This window comes from Neopelma chrysocephalum, unplaced genomic scaffold (assembly GCF_003984885.1).
Source record: "Neopelma chrysocephalum unplaced genomic scaffold, ASM398488v2 Primary Assembly neopelma1_64, whole genome shotgun sequence".
In the NCBI taxonomy this organism is placed as follows: Eukaryota; Metazoa; Chordata; class Aves; order Passeriformes; family Pipridae; genus Neopelma; species Neopelma chrysocephalum.
In genome coordinates, this window is record NW_020897721.1 from 6,091,075 (window position 1) to 6,116,536 (window position 25,462).

Genomic DNA, 25,462 nt, shown 5'->3' on the forward strand with positions numbered 1-25,462 from the left:
AGTTCCTGGGATTCTGATAGTGTCTTTTGTATTGTTGCTGTTACTTGTAAAAAACAGCAACAAGAGTACTCAGGTCCTGTAGAGAACTTTCCATTTTTAAAAGCAAAAGGAAATAATTAAACCTAATTAATTAATTATTTGTTCAAGGTGCACCTTGTTATTATCCTCATTTTACAGTTAGGGGGAAAAAAAGAAATGAAGCCCAGGGAATGCTTTTCCATTTTCTTAAATGTGAAGTGACTTCTGCAGCCAGTGCAGTTGGTGGGAACTGGAAGCAGCTGAGAACCTGCACACCTTCAACCAGGGCACTCAGATCCTTCCCTTCCTTGGGGGGCTGCACTTACTCAGCCAGGGTTTCTTTAAAGACCTGAGGTTGACTGTGGAAAGCTGCACTCTCGTGTTTGTGTGAATCAAGGGACCCTCTTTTGGCTTCCTGCCTCTTTTTCCTTCAGGGCTGATAATTTCACGAGTGATCTGTGTGTTGTAAGTGCTCTCTGTAGGATTTGATGCTGTAGGTGAAGTCTTGTGAACACAAAAGCTCAAGTCCTGCCCTTGGGAAGGGCTGGTGTGACTCCACAGGCTGAGGGGATGCAGTCCTGGAGATGTTTGGGAGGGAGATACAGCTTGGAGCATCTTGGGCATCTTTCTGCCACCGTTGTCAGGATCCACAGAAATGGAAATATTAAATAAAACTACTCACTTGTAGAAACTCCTTTTGTCCCTGATTTGCAGTTGCAATTTCACAGTCCCTGTGTGATGTATTTCAGGAAGCTTCAATCAGCTGGATATGCACCCTGGGACTGGAGCTGTGCCTGTGCCCAGCCTGCTGGGAGGTGCATCAGCCATTCCCTTTCATGAGACAGCTCCATGACCTACCAGGCTTTGAAATCTCCACTGTTTTCTTTCAGAATCCATCTGTGTCATAATTTGGGGGTTTTTTTCCTACTGTATCCTTTTGAATTCCCAAATTCCTCATTATTCTTCTACTACTAGTGAAGCAACCTTAATTTAACAGAGCTGCTTTCAATAATGTCCATATTGCACTAAAGTCTAACACAGAAACTTGCTTTCATGGTCTTTCATGTGAATAATTATGTGCCTTAAAGCTGCTGTGTGGTAGTAAAATTAACTGTCATAATTAATTCATCCATAGAAGGACAGAATAACTTTGTCAACTATGTATTTACAATAGTCTGAAAAGGGAAGGAAAAGTTACTCTGGTTTTGTTGACATTGAGGTATTTGTGTTAGAGGTAGGAGAGAGCTTCTCTCCCACTGGCAGTTATTTAAAAATAATAGGTTATAAGGTTAATTGTTTCAAAATCTAATAGATACTCAGAAATAATTACCAGAACTAGTGTTTTTGTAGTTTGTGTGCTCATGTCTCCAATCATCTACAATGTGTGTAAAAAATAATTTGATTTTCTTTAAAATCCTATTTAATTTTCTGTAATGATAGAGAGGCCACCGTCCTGCTGGGCTGGTGCTGCTTTTCAGGCTGCCCTTCACTGCTTGAAAATGGCTCTGCTTTTTCACCACTTTCTGCTTCCTCATCTCCATATCCTGCTCTGTCAGTGAGCTCGTTTGTAAAGGCTAATGAGCATTACCCCAGGCTGCAAAAGTTGTACTTGTTTCTTTTGACTTCCTAAGAACCTTTTTCTGCTCAGACTGACAGTAAAAAAGGCCAGACCATACTTAAAAGTTGTATTTCCTCAAATGACAGAAACCAGCTGGATGGGATTATTTTTTTTTTTAAAAAACTTGGTTATTATTTTTCCAGATTGTCCACCTGGGAAGTTTTGACTATTCAGACCAGGATAATTGTCTTTATGCAATTTAACATCCTTGGGTAGAGGGACCTAGATATAGGTCTATAAGCTTAATTGGTGTGTTCTGGCCCTCAATAGCAATGTATTAGTAACAATTATATAATTAACAAAAAGATATAAATCACTTACTGTTTACACAGTAGTGGTTAATATACATGTGGATGTTTTAGTGATAATTTTGCATAGCTCAAATTTGACTATCAAGCTGAACAAAGACAAAATTATTTTGTGGATAGAAAACATCAAGAAAAAAATCTCTGTTTACCATTCTTGAGCATCCAGCATCATTTGCAATATCAGTAGATTGTCATTTCTAGAATGGGAAGCAAATGTTTTTACTGATATTAGTTAAAATTAAAGTATGAAATCTTTTGTTCAGGTAAGTAAGGGCAGCAGGAATAACTTTGTGCTTGTATGTGAGGACAAATAAACCCTTTTCTTATCTGAAAGCAGATAAAAGCTTGAACAGTTTGTTTTTACCTTAAATGCTCCTTACAGAGAATTCTGGTATGTTTTAAAAGGCAGCACTAGGGTAGTGAAATCTTTAAAGAGAGGTGGATTTCTTTGCAGGAGCCAGGTAGAGGAAAGAACAAAACCAGATCTTATGAATGTGGTTCATGTACACCTGCAGCCTCATTTTTAAAATCCTGTGAATTCAAGTGTCTGAGTGACTTCAGGGTGAGAGGAAACAGCCTCAGGTTGCACCAGGGGAGGTTTAGGTTGAATGAAAGAAAAATTTCTTTATGGAAGGGGTTGTCAAGCCTTGAAACAGGTGGAGTCACCATCCCTGGGGGTGTTAAAAAACGTGTGGATGTGGCACTTAGGGACATATTTTAGTGTGGCTTGGCAGTGCTGGGTCAGTGCTTGGACTCAGTGATCTTAAAGGTCTTTTTCAACCTAACTGATTCTATGATTCCAGGACTTCTGTGTACTGAATATTAGTGACCCCCAAAGATTGCCTGTGAACATTTTTTTAGCAGTATTCCTGAGAAAGTGGGGCTGTCCTTGCTTTCTCCCCATCGAGCACCAGAGGTGTCTCCTCTTCAACTGTTTGACAGCACAAGTAACCAAAACTTAGGATGAAGATTTAACTGAGAAAGAGCAGAAATTTCTCATTGCCATAAGGCTGAACTTCCTGAAGTTCAGTGCAGGGAGGGGTGTGACACAGGCCAGGGCTCACCACACAGACCAAAAGGGATAGGGGAAATTAAAATCCTTTTAGCTGCCACACCCAGCCTCTTGAAAAGGGCATTTAAGCTTTAGTGATACTTAGAGGAACCAAGAAAGTGTTTTAAGGAACTGTGGCTCTTGGAACAGGTCTGTTTTCACTGGGACCAGGCCATCAATTAGCTTCATAGTGGCTGTGGGATTTGAAATAACACCTTATTTAAAGAGTTTTTAGAGGGAAACCATACAACCATTTTCCTGCAGAATACAGGACAGTCCTATTTTGCTCTTTTAAAAAAATTTAGCTAAGGGAACCTTCTGGTAATGCCAATGATGAGCATAGTCTAGAGAAGGTTTGTGGTATGAGGTAAAATTTTTTCCTTAAACTTTTTCCTTAGCATTTCAGGTGAAGCAAATTGATTCACCTCCTCCTTAAGCCTGCAAATGTCCCTTAAAAAATACAAACAGCAGAAAACAAACAGCTTCATCAAGTTCCAGCTTATGAAATCGTAGCATATCTGAGCCTCCCATGACAATGGAATTGCTGAGTCGGGCGGTGCCAGATTCTCAGCTTAACCAGACTCCTGGAATTGCTCTTCCCACAGATCTGCACCCCGGATTTGGTGGTGTTCCTGGCATGTTCCAGCCAAAGGCTGAAGGAAAGGTTGCTGAAGCGTGCGGAGCAGCAGGGGAGACCTGACGATAACCTGAAAGCCACCCAGAGGAGACTCATGAATTTCAAGCAGAACGTCGTCCCCTTGGTGAAATATTTCCAGGAGAAAGGGCTGATCATCACAGTAAGTCCTTCAGGATGTACCTCTGAAACCTTCACTGGCATGGTTGTACTTGGCTTCTTGTACCTTTTACTGTGAGACGGGCTGGAGGAGTCAAATGATGTTCTAGGTTAATACTGTTGTTGTTGAAGTGCTTAATGAAGACAACAAATTCATTGAGCAGTTGACAACAGTTGAATTATTGACATGTTCTAAATTACAGATTGTGTCTGGTTGTGATAATGCACAGAACTTGGTACCATGAGAGCACAGATGGCCCATTTTGTTTCTTTTCCTAACCTAAATAACCTGTGTAGTTCACATTGGTGTGTTCTCCTCAAACAGCAAGTGTGACTAATTCTGTGTGCTGGCCAGAGTCCTGGGCTGAGATCTTTAATTGCAAAGTCATCTGTTGATATGAGGAGCCTTAATAACAAACTTCAGCATCTTTCTGAAATTCAGAATGAAAATCCTGGGGAATTATTCCATTGTCTTCTCCAGAGAGTGTGTGTTCTGGCTTAGCTTGTGATTAATTCTGGTTTTAAGGATGAGAGGACTGGAATTCTTGGAAGTGTTTATTCATTATTGAGCAAGTGGGTATTTTGTGATGTTTCTATAGTGCTCCTCCTATAGAAAGCATACTTAGCTCTTCAGGAAAAATGTGCCTTTGTGGATAAATCATGTGGGGCATCTGGGTAGAATTGCATTTCTGTGATGGGACCCGTAAAAGAGAACATTTTTTTCCTATTCAAGTTCCTTCTACTCTTTAATTCTGTTTCTTCAGAGTTCTGAAGATAAGTTCACCTTAGATATCCTCTTTCTTTTTGAAGATGTTTATGATGGGTATGGAAATGACAACATGGCATGTGAACATTATATTATTGTCCACCAAGGACAAAGAAACAGCCCATTTTCACATAAAAGGAAATACAGTTTTGCCTGCTGTTTCCCTGCAGAAGGAGGAAGAAAAAAAGAAAATAACATTGAGCCTGCTGCTTATAATGCTGGACCTGGAAAACACTAAAATCCTGTGCGGATGAGAGCAGTGTAAGGACTAGAACAGCATCAAACAGAATTACAGTAGCCTGATTCCTAGAGGAGTAAATCCTTGAGGCAAGGTCAGGCAGGGTCAGTGTTGACCAGGAGGAAATAAAAAGATTTACATTTTTCTTAAATCTTTACCTGTACCTTGTCACTGCTGTTCAACACTCTAAATCTGGGACATTTCTTCTAACTAGCATCAGGATTCTACTCAGGGGCAAGAAGCAGGACTGTTCGTCTTTATGGGGTGTTATAATTTTAGATTCACAACTCAAATTTTATACATCTGCTTAAATATGTTGTTCTTCATCAGTAAACAGACCAAAAGAGAAAATAAAAATTCACTGAAATATAACTAAATATGATTATTAAGCAGACATTTTATATATATATATATATATAATTATAATTACTGTTAGACACTGTGTAAGCAAGAAATAAAAAGCTGAATTCCCGAAGAAGATTCATTTTTGTGCTCCAGCAGTTACTCCATACTGGTTTGAACATACTTTGGTTAATTGAATTAAAAGCCACATTCTTCATTTCAGATCTTACTGATCAGGTTGGTTGGGTGTAATTCTTTCCCTTCCTCTTTTTTTTCAGTTGATCTTTGATAATTTTCTGCAGTACCTAGCTTGTCCTTGTTTGATATTCTCAGTCTGTGCATGGTATACCTGCTCTCAGTCTTGATCCTGTTTGCTGCTTTGAGGGAAAGAAGTGAGGCCCCCACCTCCAGTACTTCTAAGAAATACAGCTCTGTCCTTTCTGAAAAACTCCCTCTTTGAAATAGTATTTGTAAACTTCATTATAATTAAGAGAAGTAAAGATCTGATATTTTCATGAACACACAGTCTGTGTTTAAAAGTCATTTTAGCAATCTGTCAGTAGTCTTAACAAATCAGAACCTGACTTTAAAATCAAATTTGAATTCAGAAGGTATGGAGACTGTAGTAATACAATTTTGGACAGGGAGTATGTCAATGGATGAATATGCTGGCATTTATTGTTTCAGTAACTGAACAAATATTAAAACATTATGTATTGTTTACCTAGACAATAACTAATACACTAGTTAGCTGGTGGGGGAGATGTTAATTGGATGAAATTATGAGAGGGAGAACATGTAAGTGCCTGGGTGACCTCAGGTGTTCTGGTGTTTAGCAGAGGACTTCAATTCTGAACACCAGTTCTTCCCCTCTGCAGTTTAATTTGACTGTAATCTGGTGTGGATATTGGTGTCTTTATTGGAGAGGAGATCATTGGGCTCCAAAAATCTTTCAGTCCACAGTTCTCAGAGAGCTTGGCTGTTCTTTGGTTGGTCTGGATGGAAAAAAAAATGTACAGAGCTCCTCGTTGTAGCAGTGGGAGCTTCTCCTGCTGGAGACAGGATCAGGTCCAGTCTGCCTGATTTATAATGATTCCACGTAAGCACAGTGCTTCAGTGGCAGCCTTTTTATGTTAGTAAGTCTGTGTGCATTTAAGGGGGGAAAAAATGGACTGGCTTTATTAAGACAAAAATACTAGACAGGAAAAGAAGGCTCTGGTCCTTATTTAAACAGCCATCGTGTGGCATACATGAAATGCATATTTCTCTGCTATCTTCCTTGTCCCACTTGTCCTTTTAGGGAATTTACCATGCCTATGAAAACACTAAAATGACATTCAGATTAGTCAGAGAAGTAAAGGGAACCCAGAAAAAGCAGCTGAAGCTGGAAACGGATTTTGAGCACAAATTTAGAAGTTAAACAGTGGTGGATGAGGGAAGGAGCTGTCTGCCCTCATAAGCATCAAACAAGCCTAATGGCTGTCAACTGTCACAGAAAAATTCCCCACGGAGCTGCGTTATATAAATTTTCCTCTTGTTTTGGTTAAAAAAAGGAATTTTGCTATAGGATTTGCACATTGACATGAGCTTTATCTGTGACTTACCAAAACGCTGACGAAAATATCAGTTATAATCTCTTTCTAAAGTTTCTGTGTTATCATTTAGCTGCCCAACTTGAGGGGTTGGTTTGGACTTTTTGTCTGTTTGTTTGTCAATGCTGATTCCAAAGGACCTGCCCTTACTCAGTCTTCCTTTAACTTCGGGCCTGTCCCCGGAGAAATGTGGGACCTGCAGCCCTTTGAGCAACTCTCAAGGTCAATCCAAATCTTTTATAACAAACTGTTATATAAAGACAGGATTGAAACTTCCACCCTACTTCCAGGTCTAAATGACAGCCCCTGCCAGGCACTTATCCCAAACCAGAATCCAGCTCAGAGAATCTTCTCCCTGGGGGAGGAACACACATCTGAACACAGAACGAGTAGCTGCCTCTGTTTTTATGGTGGTACTTGCTCTCACCCTTGCAGTTTTGCATTAAACAATCCTTAAAAAGAGAATTTTAAAAATCCCACTCCTCTTTCCCTGAAGTGATGCTGGATGTGGGCAGCTGTTTGTGGAAACCTTGAGACCAGAGGTTCTGTTTGAGATTCAGGAGTTTTGCTGTACGGTTCCTAAATCTTCATCTGGCCCCATGAATGTATATGCTTATATAAACATTAAAAAATTTCTATACAGGGAAAATGAGAGGTGGGATGGGAAATAATGACTGTCACTATTTCACTTTTTGCTAATTCAAGGCAAGGAGTTGAATTGAAGCCTAGTGAGTTGAAGCCTAGAACAAATAAGCAGATCTCTGCAGTCACGGAAAGCTGTTATTGAAAATTAAGGCTCTCTGTGTCTCTCCTATATTTCACTCTTTTGCAGAAAAACTGGGTTGTGAGAAAGAACCTGGAACTGTTTGTTGTAAAACTGCTGAACTAGAGAAAGTTTATTCATGTTCTGATCACTGCTAGGTTTTACACTGTGTCTCAGCACTGTTTATGTGTTACTGTTTTGTGAGATATTTTGAAGAACACACAGAAGAAGGTATGTAAATGAGTTTTGTCTAGAAACGAGTCTAAACAAGCTGTTTGTAAATATATGCACATTTTCTATGGGGAAGATAGATGAATAATTTGTGCATATGTGGAAGCATGTACACCGTAAACGCTTTTCCAAGCTTCAAAATATTTTCAGCCTCCCATTTTAGGATTTATGTCAACAAGTTAAGTCTGTCAGAAGTACCAGTGTCTGCCAGGGAATGGCCAAGCATGGAAACTTGCCATGCAAGCAAGCAGAGAAACCTTGAGGGTAGAAAGTCTTTGCTGAGGTGAAATAGCATCAGTGCAACACTATGTTCTTTTCTAACTTTGGAAGCGTGGCAATTTAAATAAATACCTTCTTTTGGAAAGCTGCCCTGCCTCCTGTACGCAGTCGGTGGCTTGAATGAAGTGGATGACTTTGAAAAAAGAAATAAACTTTGACAAGTCTGGCTGTAGAATTAGCCAGTGATGAGTGCATGGGCCAAGCTGATTTAGGAGCTCCAGAAAGAGAGGGAAAGTGCTCTTTCTGAAAGCCACATTATTCTGAATTTTCGCATTTCTGGCACTGTGATAGCTGATACATGTTTAAAATTAACAGACGGGTTTTTTTACAGATCTGATACTAAAGCTGAGATAAGTAATTAAGCCAAGTTATCATGCAGAGAAATGAACTGTGAGAGATGTTTAAAATAACATGTCCTAAATGTTCTTCAAGTTATTTTAAATGGTTCATCTTTAGGTAATTAAGCTGTGTCCTTTGGGTGAATATTAGCTTCTAATTTCGTTCTTGTAGTTAAAGTGATGCTTAAAGGAGATTAATTTATCTTATTTAGATGAGATATATTAAGAAACCAGCTTGGAAAAAATACCTCATCTCTGGGAAGACCATTTTATTGAATCAGGAATATTTGGCACCCATAAGCAAATTTTTCTGTCCTAAACAACCCCTGATTTTGTGAACATGCAGCTGAAGAACCAAAGCTGCATCTCAGCCCTGCTTTGCAGTAAATGATAAAGTACCACTTTCTGACCCAAAGTTCCTTTAGTGATTTCCAGCTCTGATTGCCACTGGTGGATCTTCCCTGTGTGAAGTTTATAATCAGTGACCTCCTGATTTTATGGCAAAACCATTTTGCTGCCATTTGATGGAGAAAATTTGCAGATCAGCTCGTGCAAGTTGCTACATCAGTGGAATCAGGATGGGCTTTCAGCTCTCACAGTCCTATAAAAATGTTACTACATCTGGTGGGTTGTGCTCTACAATTCCAGTATTTAATATCCTTATTTCCTGAATCTATCACTTAGCATCTAAGTTGCTGTTGTTATTTATTGTTAACTATTTCTGTTTCCTTCTGCAAGTGGCAATGGAATGTTCTTTCTGCTAGAAATCATCCTCAACTTTGATTCAAGTGGGCAAAACGAGACTGAGTGAAGTGGCCTCTAGTAATGCAATCCAGGATCATCCTGGAATTATTTGAGCATTTACTCCTGTTTCTTCTTTCCTGTAGATGTACTGCATGAAAGAGAGGGGAGACATAAGAGATTATACCTTCTTATTTTTTAATGCATCGTAAAGATAAATTTATTCGCGTTTGTGAATGCTCAGGTATTGTAATAGTGGGAGCCATTGAAGTGTCAGAACTGTGAGCAGAAAGTCTGATGCCATTAATATTCTGGACTTCTGGCATTTTTCTCTGGAGTTCTATAGTCTTATTTAGGCTCAACAAGACAGGGTTAGATGCAGCTGCAGTGTTGGTGGAGAACTGGGAGAGCTGGAAAGCTGCTCATCCCTGTGTGACTCAGGAACACGCCACACTAGGCAGTGCTGAAGCAAGAACTGTCACCTTCCCCTGGGACATGGTCCCTGTTGCAGAGTGTTTCTGAGAGCTCTTTGGAGAAGCTTTTATTTCTGTTAATACAGCTAAAGAATATCTACCAAACAGTGCTTTGATGAACCGTGTGAAATATTCAGAATTAGGAAAACACTGCTGTTGTGTTAAAGGAATATGTCCTTGCTCCTTCCATTCCCTGATCCTCATGCATCTAATGATCACTAATATGGCTGGTTTGTTTCTTATAACTCTGGTACATCATTGAGTGTCAGGACAAACATCTGTGGACATCATTGTGTAGACACAACCTAAAATTCTTGGCAAAGACTCTGCTCTGCAGTTTGTCATGGCTGTAACTGTATATGATTCCTTCTCCTCTTGCCCAGTTATCTTTTCTACTTCCAGGGTTAAGAGTTGTACCTTTCCATCTTATATAGTGCTGTGGTTTGGTCCATTAATGGCCAGTTTGTTCCATTAATATTCACCTTGCTGTCACCATATCATGTTCTGCAGTTCAGTAGTTTGCTTAAATAATAAAACAGGAAAAGAAGCCTCACAAGACATAACTGTAACACTGCAGTCACAGAGACTGTAATTTTCTGTGAAGAAAGAACTGGTGTCTCCATTCTCAACTGTTAATCTCTTTTTATGCCAACACAGTCAGTCACACCAGTCATGGTAAAAGAAATAAAGGGCTCAATGTATAAAATGTGGCATCTTTTCACTGTAACTTGCTGTGATCAGTTATTTTTATCTAGGGTTGTTCATGCATATGATACCCCATGATCCATTTTGTTAAAAATGTAGTTGCTAAAATAACATTGGCTTTAGGTACATCTTTACATTTTTTCATTATGTACTCAGCTGAATTTCTGCTTCCATCTTTAACCAGAATGTCAGATTGAAGCTTCACATTCATGTTTTCAACACCACTACTTCAAAATCCTCTGCTCTGTCTAGCATGCCATGTCTTGTCATTTCTTGTATTCTACAATCCATTGTGTTGTGGTAATAATATAGTTTTTCTGATGTCAAGGTCACCTCCCTCTCCTACCACTGCAAGATGCCAATTAGGCAATGTAAAAATATACTTTTCAGTAGTTTCCCACTGTGTCTTGCCTTCTGGGCTTTTTTGGTTGCTCTGCTGAAAAGAACAGGCTTCTCTGTAAATGCAGAGTCCCCACGAAACGGGAACTTGGAATGTGGGCAATACTGGTTTTAGTCAAGTTGATTATTGAATTTATCCATCCTTAATACATTGGGGAAAAAAAAAATCCAGCAATCCACTTTGTATCTGCACCTTCCTGCAAGGATTTCAGTGTATGTATTGCACAGAACACAGATCCACATAACCCCAAGGCAGGAGTTTCTTATACAGGAACATTCTCTCTGCTTCCTCCAGGCTCTGTGTGTCACCTGCTCTGCTCTGATGGCCATTAAAGGTTTGGTGGGTGCTTCAGCTTTCAGCCCTGACCCTGCTCATGGGTGCAAGGCACAAATGAGCTCCATTCCAGCACTCTGAACAAAGGCTTTTCTGCATTTATGCAGTTCATGTTCTCTCTTGAACTTTAGAAAGAGGGTCAGGAGCCACATGAATTTGGTTTTAAGAACCATTCATTAAATCCTTGAACTACAGCCAGGAGACCATTCCTCAGGAAAATCACTGGATTTAGTAGGGGGAGTGTAAAAGAGAATTAAGTTAAACCTATTTGGATATTCTCTCATAGTAACAGAAACCATGGCAGTGTTTTTTGGGAAGATGACTCTCTTAAAACCTTTAGCTTAGCGACCACTTATTAGTGAGAACTCTTGAAATAATTTATTTGATAGCTCCTTGTTAAGCCTGCACAACAATTTGTTATAACCCCAATCTGATAACATACCTTCTAAATATTAATGATTCTCTAAGTTAAAGGTTGCAGCCATCTTTTTTTACATTGAGCAAAGTTCAGGAAAACTGCAAGATTCTCTTTTCCTCCATGAATTGCACGAGCATGGGGAGCTTGGCTGATTTCTAAAATACAGCACCTTGGAAAAAGATTTACTAGAAGATAACTTGACATATGATGTACGAAACCACACCTAAATACAGCCCTTTTTGAGCATGTGATTTGTCCTGAGGATGAAAAAGGACAAATAAAAAAAGTCTTAAGCAGGAATAGGAGCAACATCCTATGACCCAGTGAAGGGTTTTTAAAGGAAATGGGGTCTGTTTTGTTCAGTGTAGAGTGGTGCACATAATCTTTTGTTTTATGAGGTATTTGTACTTAGTCAGTTCCCCTGCTCCCTTGGCATAATCTTAATAAAGAGTAAGCTTTACAAATAATTAGGATCTCCCTCTAAATTATTTTCCTTTTTTTGCAGTATAGACTACTCTCAAAACTAGCAGAATCAAATAAGAGATTACAGTTCTCTGGATGTTTGACACTGACTTCCAGAAGTTTCTAGAACTAGAAACCAGAACACCATAGTACAAGCTAAAGGAAACTTCTGCCATTTTACAAAGGTGACATTGAAAACAGCCTCAGCGTGAGGAACACCTCAGTGTAGACTCATCCAACAGAAGAACAGAGCAGTGGGGAAGGAGCTGCAGTGATGGAGAACACTGGCCAGAAACTATTTTGATACAGAGTTTATAAAATAATTACTTTTCAGTTAGTGTAAAGCAGTGGATTCTCTTTTAGAGTATCAAAAGCTTGAATTTTCTGCATCAATGGAAGCAAAGGGCAGTTACAGCAGTTTTGATAGATGATGTTGTATAAATACTTGATATAAGTTGTTTAACTTGCTTTTGCAATAAATTATTGATACTTTAACAATGTATGAATAGGTTGTTAATAGGCCCCAAGAGTTTCAGGTATTCTGTGATGCACTCAGTAGTGGACAGCCAAAGGGAAATGAAATGATATTAAAAGAAAGATTACAGAGGCTTCATTTTTATCTTTCTTGGGTCTTTCTTTCATCTTTCTCCTGCAACACACACTGTTGGCACATTAAATGCATTTCTTAACCGTATCCCTGTCCCTTCTCAGGCTTCATTTATATAGTGAGCCTGAGTTTTCTGATTTGTACTTTCCATTTCCTTGATCAGCACAGTGGCCATTCTCTGCACTACTTGTTGGCAAGATGTTCCTTGGACATTTATCATCCTTTTTAAAATAAACTCATTGTATTATTTAATTCCTCCCTAAAATTATGTTTCGTTTAATAGCCTCTGGGGAGGAATATTGTCAAAAGCTTTTAAAAAGTTAAATAAATTATGTCAATCAGGTCCACTTCATCCACTTTTTTTTTAATGATAGTTAAAAAATGCTTTCAGCCTACATAATCCTGTGGGATTTTGTCCCACATTTGTTTCCAAAAAATACATGCTGGCTGCAAGAATGTCATATTCCGTGATGACTAAAGCAATAGTTTCTGTCAGCATCTCCTGAGCTTGCCAGCTTTCATTTATAAATCAAGTGGTCTCCGTTATGCATCCAGCAATTTGGATGTGGAAACAGAACTTTCTGGTACAGAAAATAAAGCAGCAGTGGCTCCCTTCTTGCTGCAGGAAACAAATTCGTGTCCTTGCTGAGGCAGCGCAGTTGGGAGTTGGCATTATGAGCCCATCCTGAAAAACTGGCATTTGCTGAATATTGTCCTGTTTGATACGAGTCATACTTGCAGAGATAAATAATTTATTTCATGGAAATTTAGCAGTCTTCAGCTCAAGGTGACCGAGGAAGGGTTTATTATCAAGGGTTCTGGTGCCGTTTATGAAGTTTATTAATGCAGAGGCCACCACTGGAAACACTATTTATCCTGGATCAGAATTTATTTCGATACACAGGAACCGTGGAGCTGGGAAATTAAAATTTATTTTTGCCTTCCAAGGGAAACAGAAAAGCTAGTAATTTTCAAATGTTCCCGTTCTTCCAGTGTGAAATTCCATTTTGAATAGCTGCAACTACTGCGGATGAAATTATTTGTGTTGCTGAGCTCTTTGATGACTAAAAATGTCACATTATTTCCTGAATTAAACGCACATTTTGCATATGGAACGCCCACAGCAGCTAATGTTGAAGCCTATGGTATAGCCTGTGCTTGTTCTTGCATCTGAGTCATTAGTTCTCGTGCTTTAATAACTTGCTAAATTTGCAGCTGAAATGAGCTGGGGAAGTTTTCTTGTTAGCTTTCTGTTGGTAACATTCTTCCTTGGAAAATTGTGGTGATACATGGAAAACTGTGTTTTTGTACTAATTGTTATGAAGTCATCTAATGGTAAAGGACCAGACAACAATATTTTAGTATTTTGTATTCAGAATCTCTTCCATAAAAACCAACGGGAGGAATGCTCTTGATCTTCAGAGGGAAATATTTGGCTTTATTTGGCAGCAGCATCAATGTTTTTCTTTGAAGTGAAGTGTAAACTGTCAGTGGAAAAAACTAGGGTTTATAGGAAGAAATGTGTTTTCTTTCTGGGTTTTTCTAAAATTTTTTTTTTAGTTTCCTTTTTTGAGTTACTTGCTGTTGCTTGTATGGACCTTTTTGGGAAACGAGTGTTGCTCTGTATTTATTCAGGGTGCCTGTCTGCAGCCTGTATGTGCTGAGGGAGCTGGTGCTAGAAAATTATTTAGTTTTGTTTTGAACAGAAGAAACAGTGACACGGGAGCTCTGCAGGCAGGGGAAAACATGTGTTTTAAAAAAACTTCAATCAGGAAGAGTCCCTCTGCACACAAACATATTGGTTGATGTCACGGAGCCTGAGGGCTCATTCTGCCTGCGAGTGCTGTTGCACTCAATATTAAAAAAGGAAAAAAAAAGGTATTGAGGAAGGCATTTCTTTGACCATATTGGTAATCAGAGCTGTCTCACTGAATGGTGTGCTGTGGGAATGTGAACATTCCAGTGCTTGTATCCTGTGGTGCTGGAGGAAATAAGGAAATTGCGCCGTGGAAACTGGTCCTTTGCCAGTTTATTCCCCCAGAGTTCAATCTGAAGAACGAGGGCACATCCAAGCCCCGTAGGAGTCTTCCTGGATAAAGATGGAAGAAAAACTACTGCAAGACAGGCATTAGTACTGTGGAAAGAAAAACCAAAGGCATCTGGGGAAGAGTTGGGCAGTTCTAGAGCTTCCTGGAATGTCACTGAGCTGAATGTAACCGAGTGACAATTGCAGTTGTTACTGACTGAGCTTTGTGCAGCTTGTTTGTGCTGCTCTGCCCTTTGTCTGGGTTTTAAAATACTGAATTTTGCATTAATGCTTCGTAATTTGCAGCATCACTGAGCTCCAGTAATGTAAGCAGGGATTTTGCAAGCTGAGACACAGAGGGCTGTTAAGTGTGATGGTTTGGGCAGCATCCAGTCATACCTGACTCTGTAATCAGTTGTGTCTTTCCCCTTCCTTTAGAGTTAGGTGCATTAAAGTAAAAAATCAAACAATTTGTTCTAGACCCAGTGGAGGAAGAGAGTAAGATGATCTCTCCCTCAGGCTGAATGTTTTCCTGGATTTTAAAGGAACAGAGTAACAAATAAATCACAGAGCATCTCTTAACTCGGAAGGTAATTAAGTTTTCCATTTAGGCTCTTCTGAAGTGATCTGTCTGGATGCTCAGCACCACTGTTCTGTTTCTTTGTAGAACCATTTGCCTCTTTAAAGGCAATTTCCTTTAAAAAGTAAACCCACAGTGAAAATTACTCGAACAGTGGAATGTATATTTTTTTAAAAAGAGAAAATGTGAGTGTTTGTGCCTTCAAGGTAGAAAAGATCTCTATATGTGCATATGCTAAAGCAGCTCTTTGGTTTGAATTAAACTTAAAAAATAATTAGTATAAGTTGACTTTGCTATGGAAGCTGCTGAATGGATGTAATACATGTCAAGGTGCAAGGTGTAAAGTGAATATGTACACAAAGTTTATATGTAGAGATGTTGGCTTTTATTTGGTGTTGGTATTTAGAGCTTGAAAAGCTACTTCTAGGAGTAACTTATCTGACAAGTCAGGTAAGCCAGGACAAACACATGCAAATCATGTCCTTAATGATTTGTGAATTCATGCACGTGCTACTTGATTCAGTTCTGATTCCTGAGGACAATTCCAGAGGATTTATGATGGGGGTCACAGTAGTGCAGAGGAATGGCTGAAACATTTTGAATTGTTTATTACTGACTGTGTTAAACGGACTTCAGCTTAAGAAAGTTTAATAAATACGAGCATGGTGGAGGGTAATGCCTGTTGGAAGCTCAGAGACCCTTTGAGAAAATGGAGAACATGATGCAGAAATGCCTTTGGAAATCAAAGAGCAATATGTTTGCTTTCCACATAACAGTCACCAGCCATCCAGATGAATATCCTTATTGGGGAAAAAATTAACCAGCCACTGCTCTTCAATATCTGTACAGACAGAAAGGCTTTGCATCTCACTGTTATGAAAAGTATGTGTGTTCCAGAACCACTCTGTGGCACTGCTCTCTGCCTCCATCAGCTTCCCTATCAAACCAGTAATTGCTTTATCTCCTCAAGTCCATTAATTTTCTGTCTGCTGTGCCACCCAGTTATTGATTCCCCCCTTATCCCCCATCAAATCCAGCTCTCCTTCAGCTTGCCCACATTCTGCTCTACAAGGGCCTGTAATTGCCTGGTGTCTTCCCCATCCACTTGTGCCACCCCGTTGCCCAAGGCACTCATTTTTATCAGCTGAAAACTGATATAAGTCAGGCTGTTGTTCCAGTGATCCCAGCACAGAGACACAATGATCACAGCACAGTTCTCCCTCTGTCTGCCTCTCAAGAGCTATTACTCCCCATAAATGTGTAGAGACAGGCAATTACTTCTGCTGCTGTTAATTGTTTCTCCAGGTGAGAGGGACCATGCCCTTGGTGCCATCCTGTTCAGTGGTACAGAACTGGGAGCTGGCTCAGCAGGGTTTTGCTGGGAAGGGAGTGAAGCTGCCAGAACATCTCCACACTTGTGTGCTGTGGCACTGAATTCATGGATTTAGGATGAAATAGCAGAAAATCACCTGAAGAAAAAAAACCCAAGGCTGTGTTTTGCAGTAATTTCATTGTTTATGTACTGAGAACAGAAAAAGAGAAAAAAACCTAGAAAATATCTGTGTGTATGGGGGTGCATGTTTGTATTTTCACATTTTGTGGTATAAGGCAGTTAAATTAGCTGATAGTTTCTGTTGTAACCATGTATTTGCTCTTTTTTAAGGTCATTACAGCACTCATTAACGTTACTGGAAGACGTTATTTGAATTTGATCGTTTAATTTTCATTTTTTTCTCACCACAGAGGAGTCTGTGTACACACCTAATGTGTTCAAAAATCACATAATTGGTGGCTTCAGATTGCACCTATTTTGAGCAAATGAGTTTGGGATCCACAAAAGGCAGCAGCAGCTGCTGCAGAACTGTCAGCTCCACTCAGGGCTGGAGAACATTGAGTCTCCTGCTCGTTCTCAAGGAGCTCTCACAGCAGCAGAGACTCTGCTGACAAGTGGAGCTTGAGCAACTAATGACAGACACATGAGGACTCTGCAATTATTGATGAATCCTCTTCAGAACTCCTGTGGTTAAAAAAATAAGGCATTAAGTGGTTTATTTTAGATAACCCAGAGTATTCCTTAGGATTGTAATAATAATGTTAATATCTCCAGTTTGGTTTCTTTCTGGATTTCTGTCTGATACCAGTTTGTGACCTCTGCTGGTTGCATAATATTTTTAAAATCACTGGTGAGCTCCAGTGTAATTTCAGCTGTAGTTTTTCTTCTCTATGTGGTAAAATATAAAATAATCCGAGATTTCAGAGGATTTGGTGTAAAATAATAAAAATATTAGAACTAGAGAAAGGATTAGAGAGAAATATGTTTCTCCTATGTCCTCACACCCCCTTTTGTGGTGTTTTGGAGGTTTGGGGGTTTTTTAGGAGTATTGTTAAAAATACTTTATAATGGGGAGATGTTCCCTGAACTCCCAGTCTGCACATTTCAGCTGAATTTCTCAGTTCCTCTGCTTACTGACTTTCTTAGACAAGACTTCCACTAATTTTTCCTGCCTCCTGTCCCAATGGTTATTATCCTTATACACTTTTCCTCACATATTTCTTTCCCATTTTCCCACGTTGCTGGTGATTTTGTTTTGCTTTTCCCACTTTCTCTAGAAGTAACTGCACGGGTCAATTAACTTGGAATTATGAAGAGAAGCAAACTAGGGGTGGAACAACAGCAAGGAAGGGATTTCTGTGGGGGTGTCTGAAAATGCTAAAACTCGAGTGTGGGTCTGGCTTCACCTTTTAGTATTATTTATATTTATATTTAGTATTATCAGATTATATTTAGTATTTACCAAGGGTAAAATAAAACTAGTTATTGTTTCTTTTCAATCCTTCAGGAGCAAATCCCTGCCTAAGTCAGTCTGAATAATAATAGTGTGTTCTTCTTGTGACCTGAAAATCATTATAACTTGCTCAGTGTTTTGAATCTCTTCATGTTACCGGGATTGACAACTTTTTAAGGAGAAAATACCAACACTTAAAGGACACTGATGCAATTTGACTTCTAAACTGGGTATCTCTTTTTAAAAGCACAGAATAACTTTCATACAAGAAGCCATGTTCTCTTTTTTGTGAATAACCCTGGGTTTTTTTTGTTTAAAAAGAAATTATTCCTCTGTTGGAGGTGATGATAATATGTGGATAATTTGTCCACTTCCTAAGCAATGATTGTGTTTCACTTCCATGGGTTACAAAGCCAGAAGTGACAGCTATGGCTACGTAGAGCAATTTTTAGACTGCAGATTTCCCTGAATTAATTCCTCATTGATTCATTTGAAAATATTAATACTTTTCTTTTTACAAACAAGCGAAGATTTTCAAATCCTGGGGAATCCATTGCCAATTTTGATTAATTAGGCAGAAAAGACACTGTTGTTAGAATAAATTTTGCTGTTTGCTTCCATTCTGAACTGGTCTCACTCGCTCTTCATCTTTGCTCCTTACAAGTTTGATTTAGGCAGGTTCTGCTAAAAATACAAGTTTTACTGCTGTTTGTGAGTAGGGTTGCTTGAGTACCTTCTACCTTTTATTCAGGCCTCCAGTAATTATCAAAGGATTTCACATTAACATATTTAGCAATTCAAGGAAGTGCAGAACTAACAAGGTTACTTGGTTTCTTTCCAAAATAATTTCTCCACGGAAGCTTCCTTGCCTTCCCGTGGCTCAGGTATTAAAATTCTCATTTTGTGAGGGGAAAACTGAGTCTGTGTAGGAGCTTCAAATAATTGGCTTTCTTTGGGTGACAATATTGCTTTGGTTACAAAGCCCAGATTTTTCAGAGTGCTGAAGCACAGCTGGTGTTCTTTGAAGAGGGAAGTTGATGTTTCACATTCTTGGAACCTTCGGAACATTTTGAGATTGATCATGTTATTTTTTTCCATGGTAAACTGGATTATTCAGAGAAATGCTGCTAATGAGAAGGCAAGGCTGTCATCTCTCCAAGCGTGGTGTGACACAGGAATGATGAGACACAGCCTGATTACAAGTGGCTGGTTTTTATGCTTGCACATAGCCACAAACACCTTACAATACATGTCTTCCCTTGGATATCTTATGAACACTCTTGTCTGCTCAACAGGGACATTCCAGAGCTGCTCTTTGAGTATGAATAATAAATTGCCACAGCTTTATTTAAGACCTGTTCTTCCACGAGCCTCGGGTTTGACACAAGTTAAATGTAATCCCTCTAGTAGGTAAACACAAATTCCTGCTTTAGGAACAAACAAAAAGTGCTTTATGACACACACTAAATGGCAAAAGAATTCCTTGAGAACAGATAAATATCTGCCCAGACAGAGGTGTGACTGTGCTGCAGGAGGAACTTCTGAGTGGTCCTCAGGGTCAGAGCCACAAACTCCATTTCCAGAGCCAGTCAGAAAACTCCCTGGATTGATAATTACAGTAGGCTGAGCTGGGACAGAAATGAACTCTGCTGCTGAGCTGAGCATGCAGGTAAAGATTGAAATTGGGATTAATTACAGTTAAGATTTGAGCACTTGGACAGCTGTTGAGAATTAAACTCACTGTCAGCAAACTTCCTACAATGTTGCCTCCCCTTTCTTTTGTTCACGCAGACACACTTTGCAGAATCATTGCTTGGTTTCTTTAATGTTATTCCCCTATTTTTGAACTATTTCTGACATCTGCCACTCTAAATAAGTATTCTCGGGGTGATGTTTGCCTGTGAGTTTACCTTGAGGTGCTCATGGGAAATTCCATAAGAAAACAAATTCCATTATTAAACATTTGCAGAACAGCTGAGGTGATACAGGTAATACAGATATCACCATAAGGCATAAAGAAAAGAGTGATCCTGGGCAATGGGGGTGTTACACAGAGGTTACAGTATTCTCTTTTTCCATAGTAATGTACCTGGCCTCCATCCAAAAAATGAGAGAAATTCCAGAGCAACTGTAATGAAATGTCTGGTTTTTTTTCCAAAGAAAGTGATGATCTAAATGAGTGAAGCTTGATAAATATGATGGGAAAAGTCACAAACCCACTGTCAAGCATGACACCTGGCCATGAAAAGAACCTGTCAGACAGAGCTGAGAAAAAACTTGGGAGAATCAGTATCAGAATTCAGGCAAAAGATAGAATAAATGGGGGGGGGAGGTTAAAATGGTAATAAATTAATTATTTGCCTTTTTAAAGGAGCTTTTCCTTTCTGATTGTATTAATTTATCACTGAGCCATTACACTTTCTGCCAGTGTAAGAGTGAGGAAAGCTCTCTTTTCTGTAAGTAGGGGAATTTCAATAATACTTTACTCTTTCCTAAGAAAGAGTTTGGCTCAACTACTTGAAGAAACTGTACACACAAATGTCACAATAATTGGTTTCAGACAATTCAGAAATTGCTGAGAGTTTTTCTCTTGCAAATTGAAAAAGTTAATTATGCTAATCTCCAAAAAGAAGTGACAGTGAGGTAATCCCATTTCTGGTCTCTACGCTGTAATTCTTTTCAACCATCCAACGATTTTAGGAGTAATGTGCATTACTAGTTTTACCTTTTGCTTTGAAACTTCATTCTCTGAGGACAAGTCAGTTTTACTGGAGCTTCTGTTTCTGACAAGCTAATAAAAATAGGCAAAAGGGTTTACAAAATGAATTTAGTTTTGAGTCAAAAGTAAAATGATTCACACCTGAAGCAATGGACAGCACACAGAGAAGTAGATGGTTTGTTATCAAGAAGGCTCGGGCTGAGAAGTCACACATTGATGATCAGCCAAGGAGTGAACAAGGTCTGATTGGCAACTTTTGGTTTTGTTTTTCAGTTTGATGCTGACAGAGATGAAGAGGAAGTGTTCTCTGACATAAGTTCAGCAGTTGACAATAAACTGTTTGCAAACAAAGAGACTGCAGCAGGTGAGTCAATGTAAGATTTAAGGAGCCCCATTTGTTACACTGCATTTGACCTTGGTGGGATGCTGTTCTCACATTCCACAAGTGTGGATATATGTGCTGTAAGAGAGTCTTGACTCAAACATTTGCACAACCAAGGGAAAAAAGTCTTTTTACACTTGGAAACTTCATACAACCCACCTAAAAACTTCTCTACAAGTTAACCTTAAAATACTGTGGCAAGTCCAGTAAACTGTGTTATTAGAACAAAAACTTTATAAGTGGGTTAAGTCCAGGTGTCAGCAATCCCTGAGCGTTCACCAGAACACCAATCCTGTGAGATTAGTGATTGTACATCCTCCCTAATAATAATACTAACTCTGAAACTGTGTGTGAGTAAAAGTCAGGTGTTTGGGGCTTTTGTTTATTTGTGTATTTATTATTTGTGTTTACTGAGGCTTGAATGTCTTCAAAGAAAAAGCCTTTGAGGGGCAAAGGACTGCAAAAGAATTGAAGCTAAAAATCAAAGCACTGAAAATCTGTAACACCTGTCAGAAATATTTTGCTTGAGGGGAACAGAAACATGTTCTTTGGTAACTTCACAACTCTTTCTTGTTACAGATGACATCCCTGCCTGTTTTCCAAATAGACCATGAGGGTTACATAGGTAGATGATACTATGAATGTCTTCTGAAACAGCACAGAAAAAGCAATTTCTAGGGGAAATGTGTTCCTGTAAAATTTACTAGCTTTATTAAAGCAAATGTTAGATACATATATAGTAGAGAAAATCATGTATCTGATCTCTCCTTTGTTTAAGGGGAAACTCATCTCCCATAAATTGGCAGGCAGAATAGACTCATTTATTTGTAACCATGAACAATCATTCGGGCCCTGCCAAGGAAGGAGGAATTGATGAAGCACAAGGAAGTAGCAACACATCTGTTATCTCTTTTTGACAAAGGGGAGATTATTTTTTCCTCCTAGGAGGCATTTGCAAAGAGCAGTGCCTCAGACAGGAAGATCAGGTGATATTTTGAGGAGCTGAAGGGCGGTTCCGAGCTCGCTGGCCTACAAAAGCCACTCATGAGGGTATTTTTGATCATGTTATAAATGAGACACAGATGAAGGATTGGGGAGGGAGGGCAGGGATTGCAAGGGGGCTTGGGGAGGGGAATTGAGAATTACAAAAAGTGCACCAGCTGAAAAACCACAGGTTTCCAATGGTCAGCCTCAAGCTGAGATGCACCCAAGAATAAAGACAACTCCCTGTCTCTGTTCAGTGGCACACTTACCTCTTCTGTTCTGAGCCTCATTCAAAGAGGCAAGAGGTTGATTCCAAACCTCAAATGGTATTCCCACTGTACAGTGTGTTGGTAATTGCCTGTGGATTCCCTGATTAAATGAGCTCAGTGCCAAATAGCAAGAGGAGAGAAGTGTCATGAAGGTGCTGGCTCTGACAAACAGCTTGACAAGACCTAAACAATTTGCACAAACCGGTTGTGATTCTGAAGGAGTTCCAGGCAGTTCCTTGAAAGTCTGATCCACTTAATAAATCCCTCACCAAAATAATTGGAGAGCTGTAAGCTCTAGCAGATGCCATGCCACAGTCATGTAATTGGTGCCTAACCTGAGCACTGAGAACAGTCAGGAGGTTTGAAGTGGGATTTCTATGAGATCAAGTATTTAATTTCTAGAGGTTGCAATTCCAGCATTGCCTTGATCTCACTTTTTGTCTTTTAACCTTATTAGTGATATTACAATATATTGTGGTTCCTGGTAGCTGCTGTAAACATAGTATTTCTAATATTTCCGTGCCTCCACATCAATCTAATTCACATGTTATAGCTGTAAAATCCAGTTATAATCAACTTTGTAACAATATATGCTGAAAGAAAACAACTGAAATTTTTATAGATTAAAATACAGTTTTCTCATTGTTGCCTTCTACAACATCTTAAGACTGTTGCCCAGAGCAACAACCTGTCATGAAACTCAACAATGTAAGGTTGCAATAAAATTTGTATTAGAAGCGTCTTACTGAGAGGAAAATTCAAATGTAATCATTCTAATGCTAATCAGTCCTTCAGTAAATTATTTCTATAATATTCCACTTGAAATTTGTCTTCTAAACATTTGTCTTGCCCAAGTGCTTACATGCAACACGTATTAATTGAGTTATTAGACGGTGCTTCAGAGCATGTTCCATAACATAAAAAGACATTTTTATTTTATTGAGCTTAAACATGCTATTAAGAGAAGCAGCATGTGTCACAGGGCAGGCTTAGATTGCTCTTCTGACAGTCAGTGTTGAACAGTGCAAATATTAGAGTTGTTACAATATGAGTAGGGGCATATTTGAGCCAGTGAACCATATTGAGTAGAGTTGCCAGCAGGATTCAGAATAAGTAAGGGATTTAAGCAAGGTTTGGAAATACATGAGCTGATTTGCCAAAACACAAATGGTCCAAGGAATAGACTTAATTAACTCACATGATGGGGCATTGATGCCCTGGAATGGGAAGTTAAATCAGCTGCAGATAAATTTAGACAGATCAGTCCAGTTTAGATTCATTGTATAAATGAATTTAGTGAAATGTGAAAAAGCAACGCTTGACATTTGCATCCATGAAAACTTAAGGATGGACACACTTTCAGAGGAAGTGCCATGCAGCAGGCTCAGAACCCTGGAATGTTTTATAGGACCACAGACATTTATGGCCACGATCCCCTGGGCTTTGAGGTGGATTTCTGTGGCGGGAATTACAGCCCTGCCCGTAGCAGCCAGACTCTCCCAGCTTTCCATGACCAAACCCGTGCAATTCAGCTCAGGAGCAACAAGCAATGTGTGAAATCCAGTCTGAAATGTGAAGTGCAGCCTCCTGGTGAAGGACTGGGCTGAGCAGAGCTGTGCTCCCCTCTGGGGCAGGGCTGTGGCTGTCCTGCCTGTCAGACCATCCTCGTGCACCTTTAATTCACCTCGGCCCTCAGGACTCAGTTGTTGCATCCTCTTGGGTTCCTGGCAAGACAGAGCTTTAGGAATGATGCCTTCAGTGTCAAGATACAAAACATGGCAAAAAAAAGGGAGTGCATTGTAGCTGATCTGCTTTATCTTATTTCATCAGCCTGCACCTCCCTGGAGAGCTGATTATTCAGTTAACAGGGATTTAATAAAAACTTGCAAGTGATTTATTTTTTAATTGTGCAGTAGTGTACCTAATAAAATGCTCTTTTCTTTCCCTAAGGAGAACACAGGGCACATGAAAATGTCCAGGTCTCCCTTGCCTTAACTTTATTCATGCAATTAAGGAAGCATGTTTTAAGTCCTAAGAGTAGCTTTGCAGATCAGGTGCTTGCAGGTTATTTCTCCATGGCGGTAGAACTTCTATGCACTTTCTTGATTATTTTTAACTTGAGTTTCCCATTTAGCAATTGATGAAGTTACTCAGATCGCTTCAATGGGTTCATATAAGCATGGGAAGGTCCCAAGATAACCAAGAGCTGAGATTATTTGGTGGAATGGGAGAACAAACTGAGGTGGAGCACAGCAAACTCCTCCTGCTGCACCAGGGATATCAGAAGGACTCTTTCATGTCCCCTCATTACTTTATCTGGTCCTGGGAGCAGCCATTTGCTTTAACTCATTTCTGGCAGGTTTGTCTTCAGGTTTGAAAAGGGTAGAGAAGTCTGTCCACTGTTCAGTGATGGATGGTTATGGGGTTGGTAGTTTTCATTAAACCAAGAAAGAAACCCCAGGTTTTCAATTTTCCCTGAATAAACCCTAGAAAGAAGCTGTGTTTTCCCAAGGACACCAGCGTCCTAGTTCAAGAAAAAAGGCCTTAAGATGCTTGACCATATTAAAAATGTATAACCATTATGGCTTTTATCACTTAAGATACATTATGCATGAGTACTCATTTTCAGCCTGACCTTTACATTTAAGTTTGCAGCACCATATTTCATATTAATGTTTCTAGCAAAGGATACGGGCTGCTCTTGGTAGTTAAGTGACAGTTAATCAAGTGCCTTTAATAAAGTGCACACAAGTGCCTTTAACAGTGATTGATGTGCCAGAGTGGGCCAGTGCCAGTGACAACTGAGGCTTAGATAAATTATATTATCAACAATGACATGGTGTTAAGAGTGAGATGTCAGCTGTGGAAAATAAATCAAATAATTAAGATTCTCTCTGTTTGGTTGCATATATCTTTTAGAGACAGGTATTTTCAAAAGACCACAAAGTGTATATGCCAGAGAACATGCTGCATATGTACATGTGACACTGTGTGGTAGCAGGAGTGTCATTCCTTTCTGTAATTATTTTTTATAGCAATCTGATAAAGTACACATGAGCAGTGGGGGTGGGGGAACCAAACCAAACCCAGCAGCAGATGGTAGGTGCAGGTCTTTCCCTGATGTCTCTTATGTAGTCCAAAGAGTTAAATTGAAGATTAATTTGGCAGCAGTTGTGATACAGATTGCAAACTGAGACACCCTGGAATCATCCTCTCTACCAAGTTACAGTTTGGTCATCA

General features: G+C 39.4%; 1 protein-coding gene across 1 annotated transcript in view; it reads left to right on the top strand.

Moving 5' to 3' along the window:
- Positions 1-25,462, top strand: part of AK5 (adenylate kinase 5) — a 76,175-nt gene that overhangs the window by 15,962 nt on the left and 34,751 nt on the right. The window contains exons 6-7 of the mRNA XM_027683267.1: positions 3,601-3,792; positions 20,861-20,951. Of these exons, the coding sequence (XP_027539068.1) occupies positions 3,601-3,792; positions 20,861-20,951 (283 nt within the window). The remainder of the gene's footprint in view (positions 1-3,600; positions 3,793-20,860; positions 20,952-25,462) is intronic.